The sequence below is a fragment of the Suncus etruscus genome, chromosome 16 (assembly GCF_024139225.1).
Source record: "Suncus etruscus isolate mSunEtr1 chromosome 16, mSunEtr1.pri.cur, whole genome shotgun sequence".
Lineage (NCBI taxonomy): Eukaryota > Metazoa > Chordata > Mammalia > Eulipotyphla > Soricidae > Suncus > Suncus etruscus.
In genome coordinates, this window is record NC_064863.1 from 63,767,657 (window position 1) to 63,787,944 (window position 20,288).

Here is a 20,288-nt window from a genome sequence, read left to right on the forward strand (position 1 = left end):
CTATTACATTTCTACAGTCTTACATAAGAACTAGAAACTAGGAAGACCTCGGGGTGCTTGGTTAAATGAGCCATAAACTAAGGCACAAATGAAAAGTTTTAATTATTCATAAAAATGAATGTTTTTAAAGTAATTGTTTTCTACTCTTTTCTGTGTATGAGGAGAAGCATTGGGCTGGGCTTTTCACCTGATTAGTTTGTAAAGAGCAACAGTCTTTGGTATCAAAGCACCATCTTGGATATTAAAGTCAGCGACACATATGCGTTGGTCTCTAGAGGGACTCCATTAAAGTTTTGCTAAATTTCAATTGAGTATTTTTTTTTCCTGAGAAGTGGTTTAGCAAAATCCTTTATTTCTGTCATAGTCTTGGTTACTTAAATGGCTCTATTGAAAGTCACCAGTGCCACAGTGGCCTTGCTAAAACCCCATTTGTGTGTGGTCTCTGCTTCCATGACAACCACAATCACATAGATTGCTCCAAAAAGAGGAAGGGCCTGAAGGTCAAAAATATTTTAAGAACATATTAAATACATGAAATTATTATTTTTTGAACAGGAAAGAGAAAGGAGGAATGAGCATGGGGTTGAAATCTCTCTTATTTCTCATTCCAACATGAACCAATATACTTAATAGGATAAAAGAAAAACTACATGGCAAAGCCCCGAAGAGACAGTAAAAACCAAGGCAATGGTTGATAGAAAAGTCAGTAAAAGAAAGTTGTTTTCCAGAGCTAATTGTTCTGCACATATCAATTCTTGAAGAAGGCTAATTAATCCCCTACGGCGTTAAGGGACCACAAGATTTATAATAACTTAGATTCTAAGAAATGCCCTGACTGCTAGGCTGATGGAAAAGTGAGAAATAAGCACATCGACAGTGTGGGAGTTAAGAGCAGGGTCAGCTTTGATTTGTGTCAATGCACAGAACCCTTACATCACAAAAATTCAGGACAAGGGACGACCAGGGTACTTAGGCAGCCACTGAGTTGCGTGAGCTTTTTTCCCCTGGAGAGCAAATACTTTAACTTCCGTTTCAGTTTCCTGAAATCGAATCTATTAACAGTGTCCATCTTAAAGGATTATTCCATGCACTCGACTTATAGATGTCCAAAGTGCGTCTATTCCTCAGGAAATGACTGCCTTTATTATAGTTATAGTTCATGAACTTTCCGGCTTTGGAGTCCAGTGACGTCACCTTAAGTCAAATTACTTATCTTTGTGCATGTTTTCTCACAAGTAGAAATACAATACTATGCATCCATCACCACGTTGTTAGAGGAAACCAGGATACACCCAAACAATCCAGGCTCATAGATAGTGCCCCCCCCCCACCACCTCTCTTCGTGGCATCAGGCCCACTTTTAGAAAGAAAGGAACAGGATCAAAAATATCCTGGCTCAGGCAACGCAAAGTGCAGTGGGGTGGGAAGTAAATTGCCTTGAATGGACAACAAGATCTCTGGGGGAAAGTGAAGGAAGTTAATGAAGGTTCTCATAGTTAGAAAGAACTGCATGCGCTAATTTATAAAGGTGGGGCCTGGTTCTCCGAAGTGACACCTAAAATTGCCTAAGAGCATCTTGACAGGTTGTTTACTCCTTGTAAGGAAAGTTGGGAGAAATTCAGTTATCTCTTCTCTCCTGTGCATTTCCCCTTAGTTCCCTAGTCGTTCACTTCAAGACTTGCAATAATGATAATATCAATAATAATTGCAATAACATCAATAATAATAATTGCAATGATAATAATTGCAATAATAATAATTGCAACAACAATAATTGCAATAACATCAATAATAATAATTGCAATAATAATTGCAACAATAATAATTGCAATAATAATAATAATATCAAAACCTGGGATCTCGCTCCCAGACTGTCCAGCAGAGGCCGCCCTGGGCCGGGACTCCCGGGGTGCGAGGCGCAGAAGGAAGGAAAAGCTTGTCACAGCCGCGGGGAGGAGTTTGGCTGCTGCGGGCGCGGTGGCTGCGGAGGCGGCCCCGGGCCGCGATCGCGGGATGGAGCAGAAGCACGCCGGGCGCCAAGGGACACGCAGCTGATCTAGCGGCGCTGCATTCATTCCGCAAGCCTCGCATCTCAGCCGGTCGCACCATCGCCCCGTCCCCAGCAGCTCGCTCCGCTTTCCCGGAGCGGCCCGAGTGAGTCCGCCCGTTGCATCCCCGGCAAACTCTCTCGCCCTCGCCGCCCGCCCGGGCTGGGCACGACACACGGGTACCATGATCTGCAAGACTCTCTTCGCTCTTTGCATCTTCACCGCAGGTATTTCGGGGGTGCTATCGTCTCGGAGGGGCCCGGCTGCAGTTTCTGGGGCAGGGGCGACCGCGGGGGAAGTCCGATTTTGCGCCCCGGCCAGAGGAGTGCGCGTCCCCGGGCCGCGCTCCGATCGGTGCGTACTTGGGTTTAAGGGGACGCGCGTCTTTGGGGGGATCCTGGGCTGTGCCGGGACGAAGTGAATGGGAGGGTCGTTTCTGCTTTAACCTGAGCCCACTCAAACGCCAGGTCGGTGGAACAGGTGGCCGCACGACCCATTCCCACTCTGGCTGGACGCCACCAGGACTAGGACTCTAGGTTTCCTGGAGATTCCCAGATCACCCCTTCAGCCGGGCACAGACGGACCTGACGCAGGGTATTTTCTGGAAGGATAAAAAAAAAAAAAAGGATGAAAAGTGCGTGCACTGTCGGGTGGAGGGGAAGGATTTGCTACTGGGGAGGCTTTGAGCAATGACTGCGCGCCCAGAGATGCTGGTGTGCATTCCTGGGCTACCTGGTGGTCTCTGATCTGCTGCGTTCCTTGCCGGTTACAGTGGGGGTTGATGCAGCATTACTATGGGGCAGCAGCGCCAAGCCGCCTCAAGCTGGCGATCACTAGGGGTTCTGCAGTTCTAGTAGACTTGGTTGGAGTCTCCACCAAATTATAGGCGTGCAAGAACTATAAACTCGACTTAAAAAACCTTGCCAAAGTCGCCCACTCCCCTAAACCCTCTCTGGAATCACAGAGTCTAGGGGACAACTTCCCCACCTCTAACCGGCGGCTGTGTGGAACGGAAAGGTGTTCTGGCTTGCTTTAAGTTCCGGGAAAGATCTGCAACGACTACCCTTTAAGTAGAGTTGGGGTGTGCACCGTTTCCCTCCACCCTCTTAAAAAACAACCAGACAGAGAACAAGGAACTATAGATAGCGCACCAGTGGAAAGCTCGAATGCAGCGGTCACTGGTGTGCTCAGCTAAGAATATTCCAGAGTCACACAGCACAGGACGCTCTGACATAGGCTTGTAAATCCTTGTGTTTTTCTTCCATTCTTTGGGTTCCTGTCATTGTGGACACGGGAACCCAACATTCCCTTGTAAAAAAAAAAAAAAAAAAAAGTAGATGCTAGGAGTTTCCTGGCAGTTCACAAAAGATAATGCCTTTTTTTTTTTAACAGAAAGTTTGCTAACGTGAGGTTTGTAAGACTTTTTCCACTCTCTGTTTGCTTAGCTTCTAAAATGGAAGATCCCACCTTGCCTTATTATTTGTGGGGATTGTAGACACGTAGGTAGGATACTTCAGGCTGCTGTGGCTGTGTAGTGTCAAGCTGGCTGGCCGAAGGCACCAGGATTCCTCGCAGGTGTATTAGTCCAGCTTGGATTGCCATATGTGGTAATTCCCATAACCCTTGAAGTAAGACATGCTTACAAAATGCATGAAAGGATCTGTTATTCTTACCTCACTACAAATCTTTTCGTGAGGTTCAAGGCTGAGAAAATCTTGAGTCCGTGAATAGCCAGTAGGTATGTGAGTTTGCTAATTTTATCTCCTTGCTGTTGTGTTTTTTTTTTCCTCTTTCCTTTGAACAGCTCTGACAGTTGGCAAGACCAGATTCAGCTCTGCTAGACAGTGTATGGACATATTTTGCTAAGTGAGTCGGACTTTTTTCAGTGACTAATTTTAGAGTTTAGTATATAAAAAGAATGTAAGAGATATAAAATGTGCTTATATAATATAAAGTTTAATCTTTATTATTTATCTACAGATCTAGAGTTGGAACCTAGGTTTCTGTTTTTGTTTTGTTTTTGTGTTGATTATTAGTCTTTCAAACCAAGTATGCAAAAATGAAAATCACCTGAAGTGATTGTTTTATGATCAGAGTGACAAGGCAGCAGTCACTAGGAAGGAAGGTGCCAGAAGTGTGATAAGTCCTTTGCATGGGGACCAGACCATGAAATAAGCGGTTCCAGGACCATCTGTGACCAGAATGAACTGGAGGCTTACCTTGCTCAGCAGGAACTCTTTTTCATCACCATAGTGAAAGGCTGCTAAGCTGCAAAAACAGCTTCATCCTCTCTGGCTCAGTTCAGTTGAAGTCACCACCATGATCAGATTCTCTCAGTTCTGTGGCTTTCCTAACCCCAGAAGATCTAGTTATGATTCTATATACATTTCCCAGAGAGAAATGTGCCTTCTTCCTTCCTCGTCTGACTTATGCTTTGGAAGGAATCACTTTGGGGTGTGGGGTCAATGTGCTGTTAGAGGTACTTACAATAAATTGTCAGGAAAATAATATAAAATAAGGCAGAAATATGCATAGAATGCTTTTTGTTCCAAAGTATATTGCTTTCAGAAAGTAAGATATCACTTTTCTAGAAAAAAATTAATGTGATGGTAATGGAGAAAGGGGTGAAGAAATGAAATGAAAATGGCATATATAGGACTAATCCCCAGAAAAAAAATTTTTTTGACAAATCTCTACTTAGTTTCAGGAGACAGGTGATTCTTTTTAGTTGCATTTTTTCCCTCTTTTCTTCCAGTCTTAAAGATAACTTCAGGGAAACCTTATGATGGTACTTTCTTGAGGCAGGAATTAGTTTTTGCATGCAACTTTTTTTTTGAAACATAATAAATCTACTTGGTATATGCAGAGCATTTTCAGAGTCCAGAGTGCTAACCATTACATCATGGTATGCAGAGCATTTTCTTTAACATGCACAATGGACACTTGCAAATATGTGTGCATATCAACAAACCAAAAATAGATCACTACCATATTTACTTTTTTTTCAAGAAAGAGAGGATCTAAGAAGCAATATAGCAGTTTTTGCTCTTACCTTGCATGCAATGACCCAGGTTTGATTCCCAACACAGCAAAAGATCCCGCAAGCTCTGTCAAAAGTGATTCTGAACACAATCTAGGAGTACTCCTTGAACACCACTGGCTATTGTACCCAAATACATTTATAAAGAAGAAAAAGCTACTTTGCACTGTATGTCACCCCTCTTTTATACAATATATGCAAAAGAACTGTCTTTAAATTAAAATACAAGTGAATAGTAGAAGAGAGTACATGACTTAAAAAGCTTCCCTTGATTTTGGCCTACTCTAATTCTATATCCGATACTGTATATGATTTCCTGAAAAGTACCAAGAGTGACCCGAACCCTGTCACTATAAAATAATACATCTTAATAAAATAATATGCAAGCCAGGACCTCCAAGGATTGCATAAAACCTGAGCACAGAGGAGGGTGGATGGCAAGTCACACATAACTTTATTTCTCAGTTCACCTTTGGATTTTCTTCCTTCTCTCCCACCAACAGTAGGATGCTCATCAGTGTGTTGGGGCCCAGTGGGTCTAACAAGTCTTTCATTGAGATATCTAAATTACACTGGAGTTTTCAAAATTCTCCTCAAATTCTCATAAAGGATATAAAAGAAGAGAGGGAGGGGAGGAAGGGAGGAAGGGAATGGATAAACAAAAACAAAAACAAATTTAAAAAAAGGATATAAAAGAGAAACAAGGTTAAGAAAGGCACATCTTCTACAATTCTATTTTTCATACCCTGGTTTTAGATCTCTCTATGCCTGTGTTAATCCAGAGAAATTACTACTGCATTCAACTAATTTACTTAAAACTTACAAGCCCTTTGGTGATCAAGACTGAAGAACTGGTTTCCTGCCTGCCTCCTAGCTGGATGTTTGCTTATAACTTGTGACTGGATAGATAGTATACTTCTCCAGGCAACTCATAATTAGAATGTCTTCCTTGTTAGGGAGATACCCTTCTTTTTTATGACTATAGGTCCAGATTCATCAGCATATCATAGACTTACATAGCTGTTGAGGTATATATATTAAAAATAAATCAAAATGTGCACATACGCATTGACAGGAACAACCAGGATCCTGTAGGATAGGGGGAGATAAGCAAGTCTAGCAAAGAATGTGAATGGTTGCTTGCATTTCTTTAGCCTGTTTACCTTTTGTACACCTGATGTCTGTGTCACCTTCAAAGTGAAACCTCCTTCACCTGAAACTTGACCCAAATTGGTGGATGCTCTCTTTGTTATCTGAGACACTTGCTAAGGGAGGCTTGCAAAGTGGTGAACACAGAGATTCTGTAGTTAGATTGTTTGGATCCTAAAGCTATGTTTTAACTATTTATTTACTTGAATTTAGAACAAGTAACTAAGCCACATGGAAGTTTTCTTATTAATAAAGTTGGACTAATAAAACCTCATCAGGTTGATGAAAGTATTAAATGACCAAATGTACCCACAGCACCCAGGATTTAGAAAGTCTCAGTGTAAGCAGCTTTTGTTGCTATTCTTCGTAATAAAGTTTGCTTTATCTGACAGTGAGTAGGTCATCATCTCCAAAACCAGAGTTTATAAGTCTTTGCTTGGACCACAGCAAAGTTTGCAATTACTATCACAACATAATGACAGCTGGTCTGGCAAATTTGAATATGCAAATTAAGAAAATAATCAGCTGAGCCTACTAAACGCCTAATTTGAAAAGATTAATAATGTGCCAACTCAAATTTAGCAAAACAATTCAAAAAGACTTCATAACAAAGAGCAGAGAATTTTTACCAAGAACTTTCCACAGTGTCCTTTGCAAATTGGTATTCAAAAGCCCAATTCAGCTAAAACTTAAGGCTGGGTTTCCACAGTCACAAGGTTTGGATTATCTAGATCAAACACTTTAGGAAAAGATGACTCATGGTATCAGCACAATCCAGACCCAAATGATCAATAATTTCTAAATTTCTAACTTAATGGGAAGAGTAGGAACATATCTAATTGTATTTGTGCTTATCTGATGAAAATATTGGCCAAGTATTTACTTTTTTTTTTTTGGACTATGCCCAGTGATACTCAGGGCTTACTCCTGACTCTGCAGTCCAAGATCACTCTTGGTGGGCTCAGAGGTTGCTGGGCATCAAATACAGGTCTGTGGTATGCGAGGCAGGCACCCTACTTGTGTACTATGACTCTGACCCCAAGTATCAACACTCTTAAATCAGATTCTCATAACAATATCCTTCCTCTTGGGGGATGGGTGTAGTGCTCACTAGAAAGGATAATGCAGTACTGATATCCGAACAGGATGGCTATATAATAAGACTGCTATTTACAGGTTGTTCATGGCTTTGCTTTTTAAGTTACATTTTAAATTACTTGAATAATGAAAATTAATAGACTATCATGTTTGCCAATTTGTGGATACTTGATTATTAATCATTATTCTTTATACTAATATAGCCTATTCCTTTATAGGTTTTAATGTAATTTATAAACTTTGAGATTTTTATTATTTTATTAGTAATGGAAATCATTAAAAAGACAATTACATTATTCTTTTCATTTGTACTTTTTATTGGTTTAGGTTGGTAGGTATAATGTCAGTTGATAATGAAATATTTTCATTTTACTTTATTAGTGGTGCAAGCAAAATTAATGGGCACTTGGTTTAAATTAAACTTCAATAAAATGGTGAATGCTGATGTTTCCTATGCCATACTAAACTAAATTAAATAATTAGTTATTGTTTATCTTGAATAAAATATAACTAGAAATTTATTAGTTTAACTAGTAACTCTACCTTTGCCCTTTCTTATCTACATTTTTTTATGAAATGGATTTAACTCTTAAAATTAGCTATATTTTGAAACTTGCCTTACCTAATATGAGTTTATCTGAATGATTTTATTAAAAATAAACCGAAAGCTAATATGGTATAATACCCAAAGACAATAAAAACAAGGCCCAGGAAGACTGGTCCATGGTAGGAAGCTTGTCACAAAGAATAGGGGAGTGCAGTTAGGATAGAGAAGAGACCACTTTGGCAAAGATAGTTGAAAGTGATCATTCTGAGCAAGAACTGGGTACTGAAAAGAGATAAAATGATAGATATGATACACCTTCAATAACAACACTGCAAACCATAATGTCTAAAAGGAAAAGAAGAAATGAGTGAGAGTGAAAGTAAGAACGAGTGATGGAGAAAGAGAGAGGGAAAGAGAGAGAGAAAGAAAGTATCTGGTGCATGTATGGGGGGCATTGTATGACCCAAACTGAATCATGAAAAAACTTTGTAACTGCGTATCTTATGGTGATTCAATTAAAAAAAATTTTAGGGGCCAGAAAGAATGCACAATAGGTAGGGCGTTTGCCTTGCATGCGACTGACCCAAGTTTAATCCCTGAATTTGCATGAGTGATTTCTGAGCTTGCCATGAGTGATTTCTGAATGAAGAGCCAGGAGTAACTCCTGAGCACCACCAGGTGTGGCCCAAAACCAAAAAAAATTATTTTTAAAAATTCACTATAAAAATAATCTAAAATAGAGGGTTATTGGTGCCGTTGGGAATTGGTGTGGGTACACTGGTGATGTGTATGGTATTGTAATTATGTACTTGAGAAACTATTAACAATATTGTAAATCATGGAATCTCAATAAAATATTAAAAAAAATAACCTGCTAGGGATGTGGTTCAGCAATAGAGCAGTTTCTTGGATGTATGAGACCCTATGGCATGCAAAATAATAATACTAAAATAAAATCCATTAAAATATGTTCATGGGAAAATATTTTTCCCATGAAGGAAAGTATCATTTTTCCCATAAAAAAAATATCTTCGTGGGAAAACTGTTGTTTCAGAGCAACTCTTTTTTTTCAGTAATTACAAGGATTAAGATTCAGTGTTGGTTCTTTAGTGAAATGTTTTGAATCTGATTGTATTTCTATTAACTTTGCACATATATTTAAGAACAATAGGTAAGATTGCTTGGCCTTTTGAGGCTAAACTAGCTCACCATCTTCTGACCCATCTCTCTTTAAAAAAAAATTTAACACCTAATGTATTCTAAGCAGTAACACTGTACTTACAGTGGAACTGAAACTAGAAACCACCTAGAATCTAATTGGAGAAGAGTCATTAAAAAAAACATAGCTGAAAAATTCCCAGAATTGAGAAATGTACCCACATTCAAGAAGGCCAAAAGAGACCTAAATAAAAATACTCCAAGGAACATCATTATCAGAAAGATAAAGTCAAAGAAAGAGATAGAATATTGAAAGCAAGATCAAAGAAGGAAATTACTTAAGACTCTTAGCAAATTTAACAAGTGAAATTCTATGGATCAGAAGATAAGTATGGGATATTATTTGAATAACTGGCAACTGCTTAAGAATGATAGTTGTAGAGGTCAGAAAGAGTATATGGTTAAATGCTTGCTTGCTTACCTGCTGTCATGCTGTTAACTCAAGTTCTATCCTCAGCATCACTATAATTTCCTAAGTACTGCAAGAAGTGATCCCTGAGCCCAGAACCAGGAGTTAGCCCTAAGCACAGCCAGTTATGGCCAAAAGAAAAGGAGAGGCGGGTGGGGAGGAGGGGGAGGGAGAGAAAGATAGTTATAAATTATTTTTGGACTACATTGTTCTTTTCTGTTCCAGAATTCTAGTGCATCTAACAAATATTAATTACATAAGGTTTCTTTAATTCCCACACGATAGGTCTATTTAAGACATGACTTGAAAGCAATAGCTACTCAGTGCCAAAGGAACATATTAGGCAGAATTTCAAGAGAGATTGATATAAAAAAATACCTTTTTTAAAGTAATTGGACTGTAGTAGAAACCTGCACCTTTTATACCTAAGGCAAAACATCTGAATAAGTAACTACTGTTATGTGGGGGAAAAATTTGAAGTAAATTGCCAGGTGTGATATTTATAAAACATGTCTATTCAGTACAAAGCAAGATGAATGGTAGAATACAACTTTGATGATAATATCTTCCCATTTTAGCCCAAATTCTGACATTAACTTGCTTTCCCTTCAAGAAGAAAATAAGGACATGAGAACTTAAGTGCAGGTGTTGAACATGAGAAGAATTATAGAAGAGATTTGATTTGATTTTTTTTACATAAGTATAAATTTTAAACTATCATGCAGAATTCCCACCGGTGGACATATTCTATTTCTTAAATAGGTTTGGAAAATTATATATTAATTTTAAGTTATATTTTTGTCACATTTGTCTAGTCCACAGCATATCTTCATTGCTAACTGAGCTTAATTATCCTCTGTTATATTCATAATGTCTAGTTTACTGGTATTTTTTCAGTTTTCATTGTAAAGTTTTTGTGATTCCTTACAGATTGCAGACAAGTGCCAGTCTGTTGGCATTGTTTAATTACACTCCATACTCTATATGCTTGCTTTGTACTATAATTTTGATTCTTTAGGAAGCAAGAAAACATCATTTGGAAAAAAGGATGCTTTCTTTATTCACTATGTTCAAGATAAAATATTGAAAACTAGTCATTCTCTGAGCTAGTGTACTGTCAATTATGAGATGATTCAGTAGATCTCAGGCTTACATAAGGGGGCCTGGATGCTTCTTATTCATTGGGATAGTTTAAAGAAATCTGGTGATAATAAACTTTTTTTCTGGCTCTCATGACCATGAATCTACCAGTGATAGGAATTCTTTTCTGTCATCTTAGCTTAAGTTTTTGGGAGGGAGAGTCCTACCCAGTGGTTCTCAGGGTTTATTCCAGACTGTGTAAACAGGGGATCACTCTTGATGAGATTCAGGGGATCAATCATATGGGGTGCCCAGGATTGAACCCAGGTTGGCCTTATACAAAACAGGCATCTTATTCACTATCCTATCACTCTGGAAGCAGTCATAGAAATCCTTGCTGTTGATGGACATGCTTGTAAGTGAAACAGCAAACCAAACCCTGCAACATTCCACTTAACCACTGGGGACTCTGAATGATGTTTCTTAAAATTAAAATATTTATAGAGATATTGGAATTCTTGGAATTCTCCTCTTAAAGAAGTCTTCAGACAGGACTGAGTAAAAGAAAAGATGTTGAGTTTTTGAACATAAATATTTATCTATCATTTATGTTCTAGGATATATTGGTGGTGACAGATGCATAATATCAAATTACATGAAGAACTGGATAAAAAATAAAATGTAGGGCTGGAGGGATAGCACAATAGGATGGACTGAGTGCATGCTTTTCATGCAGGAAGACTTTATTCAATCTCCAGCCCCAAATATTCCTCAAGCACAATTAGAATTGACCTCTGACACAGAGCCAGAATAGCTCCTGAGCTGTAAATGACTAAGAAAGAGTAATAATCAGAATTATATGGGTGTACTAAGGTCCCTTGAAGCTCCTAAGAATGAAATAATCATCTTTGAATTTGGTATAGGCATGATAGGGGGTCTGATAAAGAATTCATCCTCAAGTTTAGATAAATCAAGCCTTTTTACTTTTTAATTCTGTGAAAGGTTGCAAATTGAGCTTTTGAGATAAAGCAGTGTGGTAGCCTTTATGGCTAGTAATTAGGGGCCTCTCAGCCCTATGAAAGGGGTTAAGGAATGAGGAAATGCCTTATAATGCAAGATAAATTCAGCTTAGTGGTTTCCTACATTGAGGAGGCCCAGTGCCTTGGAATTGCTTACTTACAGGCAGCATTCCTAGGACTACACTTAAAAAAAAAAGTTCTATTATGAACAGACTCACCTTTACATATTCATACAAAGAGACATTACAGTATTGTTATTGATCAGGTAAAGATGTGATACATGATATACCTTTGAGAAGGTATATATACCTTTGAGAAGGTATATCATCCCATACTGAATGTCCTCCTGTTCTACCTATGGCCAAGGGCTTTGGAAAAAGCCTAGCACAGAATGCCAGTTCAGGGATTTGTTTTATTTCTTGCAAAGTTATGACACTATTTATCTATTTATCTATCTGTATTTATATAAACAAACATACAAATGTATGTATTTGTATATACATACACATATGTATATAATCAAATGCCATGTAATAACCAGTAAATGTTGATTAAAAGGATGATAATATATAGATAAAAGATTTTTCTTGTTTTACTTTATTTGCTTGTCTGCCTCCACTACTAGATAAAGGTGTCGGGAGCAGAGTTTTTATCTGTTTTGGCCCAAAAAGCAGATTAAAATAACTTGAACAGACATGATAATAACTGAAGCTTGTTTCCACTATTAAGAATGATTCTATTCTGCTGAGTGAAATAAGTCAGAGGGAGAGAGATAAATGCAGAATGGTCTCACTTATCTATGGGTTTTGAGAAAAATGAAAAACATGTGTGTAATGATTCTCAGAGACAATAGAGGACGGGAGGGTCCAGCTCCCGACATTAAGCTCACCACAGAGATTGTTGGGTGCAGTCACAGAAATAATTACATTGAGAACTATCATAACAAAATGTGACTGAATGAGGGAAGTAGAAAACCTTTCTAGAATACAGGCCGGTGTGGGGTGGGGAAGAGGGACACTTGGGATATTGGTGATAGGAATGTTTTATATATATATATATATATATATATATATATATATATATATATATATATATATATAAGAAAGGAATCAAGAGAAAAAATAAATAAAACTCAAATAAAAAAAAGAATGATTCTAATGTTATTATCAAGGTTGTGGTCTGATTCTCAACCTACTATTATAATGTTATATATATTATAAATGTTAGAAATACATTTAGAATTTTAAGTTTTCTGTGTGACTTAATGTTTAAAAAATCTTGAATAAAGAAAATCATGAGTTTTTGGGACCTGAGTTCTGAACAAGAAGGGATGCCATTTTGTAAAGGTCATATGGCAGGCTTCTTCTCAGGTTCTGAGCAGGTAGAGACACCATTTTGTAAAAACTACATGGTGTACATCCTAGATCTTCACAAGTCCATTTCCATTAAAACAGCCCCAAACTACTTGGCCATGCCAGGTAGCCAGCCTATCAGGGAAGGACAAGGGAGCAGTAGGAAGGTAACCCTACGCAATAGCCATTCATTTTAAAGATCATCAGAAAGCTGGAATCTCCTATATCCCTTCTCTATATAATCTTCTTCATGACCTTGGGTGGAGTTTATTTCCTTTGGGAAATGACCCTGGCTGGCCAGTCCAGGGTCTTATGGGAAGATGGATTAAAGTATTAAACTTTATTCCAGTTGTGTGGTCTGGTCTTTCGAGTATGTACTTTAATAACAAGTGCTAAAGAAATACTTGTGAAATTAATTTGAGAACTAACATTTACTGAAGATTCTCTAATATATAATTCTACAGCATTTAATAAAATAGGCAAAATTCTACCTTTAAGAAATTTATATTCCTTGTGAATTATAAATTTTGGCTTGGTTAGGAGAAAGCCAATAGTTGAGTAGCTAGTAACTCATTTTATACTCAGTCTGTTCAAATATGATTTTCTAGGCTTCCCCCATCTCCAAGACTGCCTAAAGCCTCCTTCATTTCATTTAATGACAACTCCAGCTCTTTATTTGCTTGATGAAAATTATGAAGCATATTATGGTATCTATATTTTTATTAGCATTGCATATGATCCTACAAGAAACCCTGTTTTTCCTATCTTTAAAATGCATCCAGAATTCAAATACATTGTCACCTCTCTTATTTTCTGATTCACTTAAAATAGCCTAATGATGAAAAATAGCCTTTTGCACTTATTCTCATCTAAGCTGTCATTGACTTTCTTCTGCACTAGCCTTATCTCGGGGCCATTTACTCCCAAGGTGTGTTCTCTACACAGCGGCTATTGATTCATTGGAAACATATCAGATAATGTTATTGCCCTGTTCATTTTCTTGCTGCAGTGGTTTCTCATTGCATTCACAGAAAAATTCCAGGTTTTTAAGGTGACCATAAAATCTTCATAAATTGATAAGCATTCTTACTTGAAATTGATCTTCTACCTTTTCCTTTGCTTCCACTGTACCAGTTACACTAACTTTCTGAGGTCATGCAATAGCTGGTTTCATGTTTAGAACATAATTTTTCTAGTTATTGCATGGTGAATGCCTTCATCACCCTAAAACTGTCACTTAAATCTCACCATTTTGGAGATACTTACCTAATCTACCAATGATAAAAGAAGTATGGCACTTTGGGAGTACTCGAAACACATTTGTTAAACTCTCTATGATCAAATTACATTTTGAGGATTGAAAAAATGAAGATATTAAAATATCACCCCCAAATTGACAAACCTTTTTATTATCAAGAGCATGTCTAGTGTTTTAAGTAGACTTTGAACCAAAAACAGTCAGATTTTGTTCTTTATTTAGAGATAACAAAAGCTAAAATTTTAGTTAGCTATTCTCAAACTAGGTACATGCAAAACAGTTTTGGGGGCCATGAATCTTAATTTGAAATATCTGAAACTCTTAAACCTTAGAAAATTAAGAAAATGCCAATTTGAGTTCCGCTGAAGAAGATAAAGAGGCTTCCATTATTTGAACATGTTTGATTAACTAAAATTCATTTTCTGATTAGCTAAAAATAGACTAATGATGAGAATTGGTTTGAATCTAAGGGAAGCATGACTGGCAATTCCCACTCGTAGTTGAAAAATTATATAAATTCGAATGCTAAATATTAAGGGATATAAATCATTAATAAATTTAGGAATAAAATGGGAGTTCCTTGGCCCTACCAATCCTATATTCATATTTTGCCTTCATTAGTGAGTTTAAAATATATTTAGTTTTCACGGGCCAGAGAGATAGCACAGCAGAAGGGTGTTTGCTTTGCAAGCAGCCGACCCAAGACCAATGGTAGTTCTAATCGTGGCATCCTATATGGTCCCCCGTGCCTGCCAGGAGCAATTTCTGAGCAGAGAGCCAAGAAGTAACCCCTGAACACCACCTGGTATGGCCCAAAAACAAAAAAATATATATAGAACGTACTTTTCAGTTAAAGGCATATTTAGAAGAGCAGTGAAGTCCTAATTAAAATCAAAGTTGTATAGTAGGAATGTTTGTTATGAAATACTAATCTGACTTTACATGGCTAATGTTAAAATCACTCAGACTAGCATAATCCTCCAGTTTCATTGTTTATAAATATACAAAAAATTTTCTGGTTTACTCAGAATAGGACTATTTAATTACTTAAAGCTTCTGAAAAGAACAAGAGCTTGAAATGACAAGATACTTATCTTTAAAAAAAACACACACACACACACATACTTATCTTTAAATTTTAGGGACAATAGTTAAATTTTAGATTTTGTCAACTTAAAGAGAAGCCTAAAAATCTATTATAGAAGGGACAGGATGACACTTTTCTTTAAAAATATGGCTTGTGAGGTTGGAATGATAGAATAGAAGGTAGGTTTCTTGCCTTGCATGCAACCAAAAAAGATTCAATTCCTGACTCTTTATATGTCCCTTGAGCCCACCAGGAATGATCCCTGAGCTTGGAACCAGTAAGTAGTTAAGTTCTGAGCACCGCCCTGTTCACAAACACACACACATACACACACACACACACACACACACACACACACACACACACACACACACATCCAAAAAAACCCATAATGGCATTAAATAAAGAGGAGACCACATAGAATAACCCAGGAATGCATTAACAAAAAGAGGGGAGATGTGCTTTTTTTTTAAACTCAGATATTTACAGGCAAAATGTTGGTTATAAATGTGTTGTGTCAGTGACAGTTATCCTTTGTTTTGTAACTGTAAAAGCTAGTATACTCAATCCCTGATAATTAAAACATTTTATTAAACATATTGTAAACATGCAGAAATTGATGAGAATGTATATATCATCCATTCCAAGTTCTGCTTGTTTATTTTGGTTAGGAATTTTTAAATATTAATTCTTTGGAAATATGTTTATAAAGTGCTGATGAGATAATAAGTTCCATCTATTCAGCTGGCCAAATATAAAGAACCTGAAGAATGAGGTGGTTCATTATGTACCGATAGATATAATGGTTACAAAATATTGCACCAAAAAGTTGTAACTTTATATTTCACAACATAATAAAGAAGCAAGCAAAAGAATTAAATGAACATTGGGAAGAAATATATAAATTTTTTTTATGCTTATGCCATTAGAGAAAGGCTTAGTGGGAAATGGTCATCTTTGACAAGTGAGCTTTAAATCATTTTCAATTTTAATGTTCTCTATACTTTGGTTTTGCCTAAATTTTTTAACAGCTTAAATTGCCTTATACTTAAACATAAATAAATAACAATAGGGGCTATAGAGTACAGATGATAGGGAGCTTTCCTTACACAAAGCTGACCCAGGTTCTATCTCTAGCATCAGGTATGGTTGATTCCCTTAGTTAGGACTAAGCACTGGACACAAGTCCGTGGCTCAAACTTAAAAAAATAGAAAAAAATGAAAAGGTATTATTAACATTTTAATGATTCTTTATCAGCAATGAATATTGCTTATTTGTTTGTTTGTTTACTTTTTCATTTGGGTGGTACTTAGGGCTTACTCCTGGCTCTATAGTCAGGAATCACACCTGGTGGATTCACAGGGGATTCATAAGGGATTCTGGAAATTGAAACAAGGGTAGGCTGCGTACAAAACAAAGGTCCTACCTTCTATACTATCACTGTGATTCCTGAAAATTGCTATTTTAAACTATATTTAGCTATTTCTAGCCTCAAATTTTTGATTAAAAATCCTTCTGGTGCAATATCTAAAATAATTTTTTTTGTAAAACAAGTAACTACAGAAAGGCTTACAGGATATCATTGATGTAACGAATGCAAGAAAGATTCTGGGAAGGAATTGACATGTAGTAATATTATATTTTTAAAACTAGAGTGCTGCATAAATTATTGATCAGCACGACCATTTTGGATAGTAGTTTAAGAGAAAGAACTGAGAAAAATTGAAGCTATCTTTTAGGTTTTATAGATTCTAAGTTTTTCTGAAATGAAGTTTGTTCAGCAGAGAAATCAAATAAGGAAAACTGCACTCTATAGAAATTTGAACTTGTATTTGCAACAACAAATTGATTAGATTATATTTTCAATAAAATAATCAATAAAATGTGGCTTAGGCAATGAACAAAGAGCCATTTTAATACTTGGCTTTACCAGAGGATATTGCAGATGTGACTAGAGAGAAGGTGGAACAGATAGGCCTGAAGGAAACTTGGATGTGTTGCAGATCAACCTTTCACATTAAAGATAGGCATGCTTGAGAAAGGGTGGTAAATGCACTTTTATTGTTTTTAGTTGTACTCATTATGATATATTATACCAAGTTTAGTTCATCTGAATCGTCACTGAATTTTTCCAAGTATTTTGTCAAATAGGCATGTACTGTTTTCATTGTACATTTATGCTCACTGAGTCCTTAGTAATTAAAAATTGAACCATGGGTCATGCTTTGAATGTAGTCTTCTATCTTTTATCTACTTCACACACCACTGCCTCGAATTACCAAATCAATTGATTATTCTTTTGTGTAAATGTAATTTCTATAATATTTAGCAATTTGGGATCCTCTTCTTTATCCCTACAACTATATTATTGGTTGACAACCTTGTCATCTCTCCCTGAATTAATGTAGTAACTCCTAAAAATCTCCTATTCTCTTTACACAGTCTTTTTTTTTTTTTTACTTTGTTTATTTTGGTTTCGGGAATTACACAGTCTGTGACAATCTCTGTATGAGAAATAAGGATGCTATACTCATCTAATGATAGAGCTTTCACAATTTAGGAATTTTTTTGTCTTTCCACAGTCTTTTGCTATGCAAGACTCTTTCAGGTCAAACTAGGTTCAAAGAAAGAAGACAAGACTCAGATATTTTTTTAAACTTTATTTCTTTTTTTTTTTTGTTGTTTGTTTGTTTTTTTTAGCCACACCCGTTTGATGCTCAGGGGTTACTCCTGGCTAAGTGCTCAGAAGCTCAGAAATCACCCCTGGCTTTGGGGAACCATATGGGACTCCGGGGGATCGAACCGTGGTCCTTCCTTGGCTAGCGCTTTAAGGCAGACACCTTACCTCTAGCGCCACCCCTGTGACTCAGATATTTTTTTGTAATTTTCAAATTCTAATTTTTACTAAACAGAGTAAAGCCTACTTCTCTTCGGAAGTAGTTAATTCCAAGTCTGAATTAGAAAATGTATAAGATAGAAATGAAATATATTGCTAATAATAGATATCAAAAATGTGATAATGGGACCAGAATAGTGGCAAAGCAGTAGGGCATTTGCTTTGCAGGCACTAACCCAGGACAGACAGTAGTTTGATCCCCCAGCATCTTATATGGTCCCCCAAGCCAGAAGCAATTTCTGAGTGCATAGCCAGGAGTAGCCCCTGAGCATCACTGGGTGTGGCCCAAAAAGCAAAAAAAAAATGTGATGAAAGAACACCAAATTTCTCTCACAATTCTCTCACCACCTAATAGTCTCTCAGTGGCCAAAAATAGAACAATGTGAGCACTGAAATAGGTAATAATGATAATGGTTTTAAATACATTATTTAGATTAATAAATTTATAATAATACTGAAAAAAGTGACAAAAATATATTGATTTCTACTGGAGAAAGATAATAAACAAGCACATTATTTTTATAATAGATAAATAGAAGAAAAGGCTAATTTGGTTGAATCCTTTTTTATTAAATTTTTTTATTTAAACAAATTTATTACATACATGATTTGAGTTCAATCCTTTTAATTCATTTTTTTGCACCTTATATTCAATCTATGAGCAAAGCCATGCAGAATTTATGTTTTCTTTCTGACTTCTTTAGCTTATCATAATCTTAATATAATATAATCATAATATTAATATAGCTAATAATAAAATATTAGCCATATTTTCATGGAAAGCAATAATTTATCTCCTTTTAAAAGTGGAGTTTTTCCCATTGTTTGTGTTTACTAAAACATCTTTACTAGCTACCTGACAGATATTGGGTTGACTCTATGCTTAACTATTGTAAATACTGCTGCCATGAACATGAGTATGTTTATTTTTTAATTCATGTTTTCATAAAACGTTGATGGTTTCACATTTATTTGGAATATAAAGAAACAAACAAAACACAACAAAAATTACTCTTAGACTCAGAATATGATATTTTCCAAAAGGAAAGGAAAAAGATATTGAAAAAGCAGGTTGATGTGTAAATTGAAAAGTGGTGAATGGTGAATGATACTAGAATTTTGATGTGGTGAACTTGTGCTATATTATCCTAAAACTTACATGGTATCCTCAACAATACTCTATAAATTAAATGAAAACAACAATAAGGAAGATAAGAAAGTCATGGATTTAAATAATGTCCTTTTAGGACTAGTGATTATAATAATAAAAAAGCTTAATGTGTAATATATTTTTCTAAAAAAATATTTGAGGGGATAGAAGATAGCACAGAGAATAGGGCATTTCCTGCAACATGCCTGACCCAAGTTTAATTCCTGACATCCCAAATGCTCCCCCAGCCTGCTAAGAAAATTTTCTGAGTAACCCCTGAATGCCTTCAAGTGTATCCCCAACACAAACAAAAAAAATTCAGAAAAGATTGTAATTGCTTTCCAGCCAAGTTTGCTATCTTTGGCATCTACATTTACCTATATGTATATATTTATGAGATAAAATTTTCATCTAGCAAAGTGACTCCAGACTTTAAAATGATCCACATGCAGAGTTAGCCTGTTTAACCCAAGGGAAGAATTCTACAAGATAATCAGCTTGTGTTCTCTGAAGTGTTCCCCTATTTGGTTTGTTTTGGTATGCAAAGATAAAGAATAGGATATATTTATACTGGTTTATTTTGACATTACAATTCACAATTTAACCTTTCAAATGTTTTGTCAAAACAGAGCATGGAATAGACCAATAAGCAAGAATTCTTGAAGGCAAATATGTACCATGGAATGAAATTGGTGGCATGCAGCTGGCTCCCTTCTTTTCAGTGAAATCTGCTTCAGCACTACAAAAGGAGTTTTATTTTCATCTCTTGATTTTCATCTCATTAGAATGATGCTTTTCTTCTTTTGAATTGAAAACTTTAGAGATTGTATCTATCTACCTTTGGTGCTATAAACCAATGTTAAAAAAGTGTTTTTTTAAATGTACCCTCCTTCTTCTGAGCAAAAAGTGAAAAGTTCCTCTTTTCTTCTCAGTTGG

General features: G+C 36.3%; 1 protein-coding gene across 1 annotated transcript in view; it reads left to right on the plus strand.

Annotated features, from left to right (window-relative positions):
• Window positions 1-2,056: 2,056 nt before the first annotated feature.
• PARM1 (prostate androgen-regulated mucin-like protein 1) overlaps window positions 2,057-20,288 on the plus strand; it is a 118,190-nt gene continuing 99,958 nt past the window's right edge. Inside the window, exon 1 of the mRNA XM_049790299.1 lies at window positions 2,057-2,275. Within this exon, the coding sequence (XP_049646256.1) occupies window positions 2,233-2,275 (43 nt within the window). The 5' untranslated portion in view covers window positions 2,057-2,232. The remainder of the gene's footprint in view (window positions 2,276-20,288) is intronic.